The 6,748-nt window shown below is 41.7% G+C and overlaps 1 protein-coding gene across 1 annotated transcript; it reads right to left on the bottom strand.

The window, feature by feature from the left end:
* Positions 1 to 214: 214 nt before the first annotated feature.
* IL9 (interleukin 9) lies at positions 215 to 3,752 on the bottom strand. The gene is given in 5 exon segments (NM_001292075.1): positions 215 to 425; positions 1,951 to 2,082; positions 3,362 to 3,394; positions 3,477 to 3,512; positions 3,625 to 3,752. Coding segments are annotated over 5 exon segments (438 nt in total). The 5' UTR covers positions 3,742 to 3,752; the 3' UTR covers positions 215 to 305.
* Between the last annotated feature and the right edge of the window lie 2,996 nt (positions 3,753 to 6,748).

The following is a 6,748-nucleotide window of genomic DNA, read 5'->3' as shown; positions in this document are numbered from 1 at the left end:
TCTGAGTCTGAGGGTCTGTATTCAACATCAGGAGTCTTATCACTATCGGAGTCTCTGATCTGTTCTTCCCCTTAACAACACTTGTAGCTTTCTTTGTTCTGAGCAGCAAGAGATGAATAATTGCCTGGAGACCAGCTCCTGTCATTTTCCCCCCATATGTATTTATTTCAAAATAAAGACATACAATTTTAAACACATAATCACAACTGATACTGATTTAGAGTAGCTTACTTGATTTTTTAATTGTAGCAACTTAAAGAGAAAGCATTTTACATTTAATAAATAGGATAAATAATATTTCATCTTCATATTTTGCCTCCCATCCCTCTCATCTTTTCTTTCTGGAAAACTTCCAGGAGACTCTTCAGAAATGTCAGCGTGTTGCCTGCCATGGTCTGGTTGCATGGCTGTTCACAGGAAAAATTCTGTGGGGATGAAAGTCGATAAGGACAGAGAGACTCAAATGATGTAGAGCCAGGCAGCCCCAGGAGCCGACCTGCCAAGAGCCAGAGTCGGTGGTGAGGAGTGTGGGGATGGGAAGGGAAGGGGCTTGAGACCCAGAGCAAATAGATGGGCAGGTCCAGGCTAGCTCACGTGGTGTGAAGACAACATAGGTGGTTGACCTCAAGTTGGATTTCAGGGCTTTTTACACACACACACACACACACACACACACACACACCCCTATTAAGTGACCCTAAATCTCCCCATTAGAGAAAGTCTTTCTGGGGACTCTTTGAGGCCTAACATTGTATCATTATCCTTTAAGGTTGTGTTTCCAAGGTCATTTGACAGTACAGTGGCTAAGAGTGGGGCTCTGAGGTCACACAGACCTGAGTTCAAATCTCACCTCTGCCACTTATTAAATATGCAGCCTTAGGCAAATTAGTTAACCTCACTGAGACTGATAAATTGAATAATTGTCCCTAAGGTATGTATTTATTCAGTGAGACAGCATATATTAAGCACTTAGAACTAGATGCCATTGATGGTAGAAACGCATGCAGTTAAACAGTTGAGCTCAGGGCTTTCAGACTTCTAGGATCTTGTGTGGAGATGCTAATACCCAAAAAAGGGAGGGAGGTCACCTCTACCCAACTAGCCATCCCACTCTGCTGTCAGGGACTAGGGTATACGCTGAAGAAAGGAATGTGTGGATGGGCATTCAGGATGAGTGGCAGCTTCCACCTTGACCTGGGTGCATTGCCCTTTAAATACCTCCTTAATCCAGGCCAGGCATGGTGGCTCACACCTATAATCCCAGCACTGTGGGAGGTCAAGGTGAGCAAATCACTTGAGTTCAGGAGTTGGAGAGCAGCCTGGCCAACATGGTGAAACCCCGTCTCTACTAAAAATACAAAAATTAGCCGGGTGTGGTGGCACGCACCTGTAATCCCAGTTATTTAGGAGGCTGAGACAGGAGAATCACTTGAACCCAGGAGGCAGAGGCTGCAGTGAACTCAGATGGCACCACTGCACTCCAGCCTGGGCAACAGAGCGAGACTCTGTCTCCAAAACAAAACAAAACAAAACCTCCTTAACCAACAGGAAAAAAAAAAAAATCCCTTTTAACAACATCCGTTCAGTTAGTACATTGACTCTCTAGGATAATTTCGTATTATGTGAGCTACATCCCTGATTCTCTAGATTGTGGCTTCTAATTACACTCAGAAAGGATTCTTTCATTATTCCATAACAGAGAGAAGTAAATGGCTCTGTCGGCATGTTTTTTAAAACTAGGGGGAACAATGATCTATCTCACTTTAATTCTATTGTTTCAATGGATCTCACTTTAATTATATTACTTCTGATTAAATTTCTTAGATGTCTTTTATCAGCCTTGAAGTGTCAATTCCAACTTTATCATCCTTTTGCGTTCAAACAGGGTTGGCATCACCATTCACATAGAAATCACCGACAGGAACACATCACATATGAAAACAAACTTACGGGACACTTGTTGTTCTTTAGTACTTCAACCGATTTTTTCACCCGATTGAAAATCAGTGGGTATCTTGTTTTCACTGTGGTATTGGTCATCTGAGACAGTCCCTCCCTGAAGCATGGTCCAGGGCAGTTGTCCTGGTAAATAGTAAGGATTTATTAAAAGAAATATTCTGAGGACAGCTTTGAAAATATATCACAAAAAGCAATATAAGAGATTATTTTTATTTAATCACCGTTACTCAAACTTGCATTATTTTTAGATAGGTCCCTTGCCAATGTAGGAAGTGATCTTCCATATTTAAAGGGGATGCCATTTTTCCACAGTGACACCCCCTGGAGGAGATTTCCTGTATGTTATACCCAGGAAACATGAGGGCTGCGGGCCCTGAAATAGTCAGCTCTGAATGTTCTTTTCAATGGGTGATTCCCGGCTTCAAGACTTGTAAGTTTGAAAGTGCAGAGTGAGGAAAAGTCTTTCCACACCAGCTAATGGGATGTGACAATTGAATGCAGCTGGTATTTCAGCAGCAGCTAAAAACATGGAGTGTACACCGAGGGGCAGGGGCTGTGCTGTCTGCCTGGTGCCTGCCCAGAAGGCGCTCTAGCCTCTTCTCCTCTAATGGATGGATGGTGATGGGTGCGATGTCTTACTCTCGCTAGGGCAAGAAGCTCAGATTCTCCCAGGCCTTGCATGAGAAAGAATAAAGCACTGCACCTTGGAGAAGTGCCTCCTCCTCACCCTAACCAGGAGTTTGAATTAGGAATGAGAACTTTCCTGCCACCCGTCCTTCCTGCCAGAGTGGGCAGTGGCCCTCTGGAAGACCTCCTTCCACTCAAAACCTCAGATCCTCTATCTGCCCAGAGGGCAGCACTCAAACCAACAGTCACTCTAATCAGCTAGACAGACAACAGGGAGGTAGGGAGGAAGGGAGGAGGCAGGGAGAGGGAGGTATAGCCCAAAGATCATTCATGCCAGATGAATGATAAGGAGTAGTCTTTTTATTTACATTGTTTCACAACTCTAGAGTTATCAGTAAATGAGGTAGAAAGCAATATGATATGACCTCTAGCAATGATTATATCCTTAGTTTCAGTTTTATTTAATTGTGCACATGGCCACCTATCTAAAAAGATATTCAGGATTCTTTTTTTGTTGTTGTTGAAAAGTGTTCAAACTTCTCAAGAGGCATAAAGTTAACTAAATACAAAGAAAGGTTCATAATATAGGATTTCAAGATCCTAGTTTTAAAAGGGAATAATTTGTAACAATGTGGTTTTAACAGGGAATACTAATTGTAACCAATGAATTAAGCAACAATGTATAACATTAAATATTAAATAAACCAACTTATTTTTACTTAAAATCAAACCAAAAAAATCCAAGGTCAAAATTATACTCTTTCACTGTACTTACAGAAGGAATGGGCAGACAGAGACAACTGGTCACCTGCAAGGGAAATTTCAGAGTGAAGATTCCAGATGTGAAAATTAAAATTAATTTGGAAAGTTCTTAAAGAGCATTCACTCACATTAGCACTGCAGTGGCACTTCGAAGCAGCATCTTCCTAAAGTAGATAGAGAGATAAGAACCTTTAGTCAGCCCCGAGTTTTTTCATCCTCATGCATATTTCACTTTGTCAGTAACCCTCTTTCCCACGGGCGCCCCCTGCAGCCTGCCTGCATCTTGTTGATGAGGAAGTTGATGTCCCTGACGATCCCCGTCGAGGTTGGACACCCCCGGCCTGCCACGGAGCACAGGAGCAGGGCAGAGGTAAGGACGGTGGCCAGAAGCATCTTGACAGAGGACTGGAGCTCGCCTGAAGACACCTTCAAATCGAGTGGTATTTAAAGCTCCCTCTCAAACATGGAAAAACCCTGACATCAAACTGATACCAAGAGCCCACTTTTTCTCTGTAAGTTGGGGCCACTTTATATTAACAAACAAAAAAATCAAACTGAGTCACTTGACAAAGATGATGTTGTGCCAGGAAATATCATTCCTCAGAAAAGATGATTTTCAAAAAGTTGAGTACTGAAGTGCTGAAGGAAAAGTTAAAGATCTAAAAACCAAGAAAAAAAAAATTAAAGGCAGGGATTCTGGTTGTGAGAATGAAAATACTTTCCATGAAAGCCCAGGTCTGTATTTTCCCTTTTGACTTTATGGGAAATGCTGATAAAATATAGCCAGTCATGGGTGTTTGGGGAGAGCGAGTGGGTCAGGGGAGGGTGCATGATATTGTAGGACTTCACTTCTCTCTGTTGGGGTTTTCCTTTAGTAATTGCAACCTCAGTCTTAACTATCCTTTATTCTCAAATCTCAATGTTTTTCACACCCAGGATCAAATTCGCCACCTAATGCAAATGCATCTTAGAAGTATCCTTTTGTGCAAGTGTCTGAAAGAAGAAATCTTCAACTATAAGCACAAGAATGTGGCAACCATGCTTGTTAAAACTGGCCTTGAGGACTTCTCAGTATCTTTGGAGACCTTGTATAACACTGCATGACATCAGGTGAAAACCCAGTACTTGAAATAGTATAATAGCTAACATTTACTGAGCACTTACTACATACTAGTAACATTTTTTTTTTTTTTTTTTTTTTTTTTTTTTTTTTTTTGAGACAGAGTGTTACTCTGTCACCAGGCTGGAGTGCAGTGGCACAATCTTGGTTTGCTGCAACCTCTGCCTCCCAGGTTCAAGAGCTTCTCCTGCCTCAGCCTCCCGAGTAGCTAGGATTACAGGCACCTGCCACCACGCCCAGCTAATCTTTTGTATCTTTAGTAGAGACAGGGTTTCACTATGTTGGTCAGGCTGGTCTTGCACTCCTGATCTTATGATCTACCTGCCTTAGCCTCCCAAAGTGCTGGGATTATAGGCATGAGCCACCACGCCTGGCCATACTAGCAACATTTCTAAGCACTTTACATGCATTAAGCCATGTAATACACTCAGCCACCAAATGAGGTGGGTAGTAATTTGTCATCACCATTTTTTTACCCTTTAAAACACTGTCTACATCTTAGTGTTCTGGCCCTTCAATATGGCTGTGTTTAATCATTATGAGTCAAAAAAGTAGTCGCACTGTAACTCTGTGAAGTTATAATTATTCTTATTATCTTACAGATGGAGAAACTGAGGCATAGAGAGGCAAGTAATTTGCCCAAAACACAAAGCCAGGAAGCTGCAGAATTTGTATTCAAGCCCAGAAGTCTGTCTCCTGATTTCAGCTGTTAATCCTCCTGAGATCCTGTTTTTCTGCAGATCTTTCATCTGCCTCTCCCACCAGGATATATACTCCAGGGCCTTATGGGTCCAGTTCACCCCTATATTCTCAGCACTTAAGAAGGTGCCTGGGGAAGTGTGGGCACTCACTAAATGCTTGTTGAATTAAAACACTAATTTGAAAAGTAGTTTTTGAAATAAGAACATCCTATTTCTGGAATTTATAAGACTTCAAATCTGATTTCTAGGGTACATATTTGGAGGTATGTGCAGGTAAGTAAATATAGCCTCTTCACAGCAGATTGAAAAGGTGAGGAGTTCTTTAGCTTAGCACTCTGAGCTATAATAGCCAATGGGGACAAACCCGTAAGATTTCCTTGCCACCACTGTAAGACTATGACGATACTGTTTTTTTCATTGTGTATTGTTCCTTAGGAGTGATGATGACTGTCAGTTTTCTACTGCACTATGAGGAAGGGAGTGTCTTGGTGGTAAACAAGGTAAAGAGAAACAGGCTTTTTACTAAATTTCCTTAAGCCATTCCACGTCTCTGACTTCCATGCCTGCTCTTTGCAGACACTAAAGAGAAAATTCAAAGGATTCCCAGCCTGTGGCAAACACTTTTGTTATAGAGCACTGGATGTATGCCTTTTTCTTGATGATAGAATTCTGATTAGTTTGGGGTACCAATGTATCCAGTCAAACACCCGTTTTTTCAGCCTCTTTTGCTGCTATGTGTAGCCATGCAGCAAGTTTCGATCAATGCAAAGTATGTAAAATTATTTTGCTTTCCTGGTAATAGGAGACAAAAGTGGCTGAACCCTGTCTTTCCTCTTAATTCCAATTTGGGTGTGATGGCAGGAGCTTCAGCAGCAATCTTATAACTATGAAGAAATGGACAAGAGAATTACTGCAATGGCAACACTAACATTTTTCATAAATAGCAAATAATCAAAAAGGCAATAAAAAATAAAACCATGAAACTAACAAGAGACGTAACAATAATAGTACAGCAGTGCTACTAAAATTCTAGCTAGCTATCACTGCCTACTGAGGACCCTGAGTTATAAAGCCTGTTCTTGTTTAAAAAAAAAGAAAAGAAAATTAGCATGCTTTGGAGAGATTTTACAGATACATTAACATCAGACTAAACCTTCTTCCCTGACATTATTGGAAGACTTGAGAGAGATGTGAAAAGACAATCATCTTTTCATTCTGTGAATCAATATTATTTGATGCTCTGTGTGTGAACCATGGGAATTGTTTCACCTGCCATCAGGTATTCCTCTCACATTGAGGAAAACACCACCCCACCTGTTGTACAGATGGGGGCTTTGCCCAGAAAGAGAAAGCCACAGCTCTAGTTTCTAGCAGGCGATAGTATAGCACAGTGGTTAAGACCAGTGACTCTGGAATCAGAATACCTGAGTTCAAGTCCTGCCTCTACCACTTGTTAGCTGCATGGCCTTGCGGGATTGCTTGGCCTCTCCCAGCTTCCATTTCACTGATGGTGAGTGAGGATGGTCATGTGGAAAGTGGGAATGGGGATCTAGGGATGTTGAGATGCAGTTGTCAGTGA

This window comes from Chlorocebus sabaeus, chromosome 23, assembly GCF_047675955.1.
Source record: "Chlorocebus sabaeus isolate Y175 chromosome 23, mChlSab1.0.hap1, whole genome shotgun sequence".
In the NCBI taxonomy this organism is placed as follows: domain Eukaryota; kingdom Metazoa; phylum Chordata; class Mammalia; order Primates; family Cercopithecidae; genus Chlorocebus; species Chlorocebus sabaeus.
The sequence above is the reverse complement of the archived record's forward strand: the minus strand, read 5'-3'. Positions and strand labels throughout refer to the sequence as shown.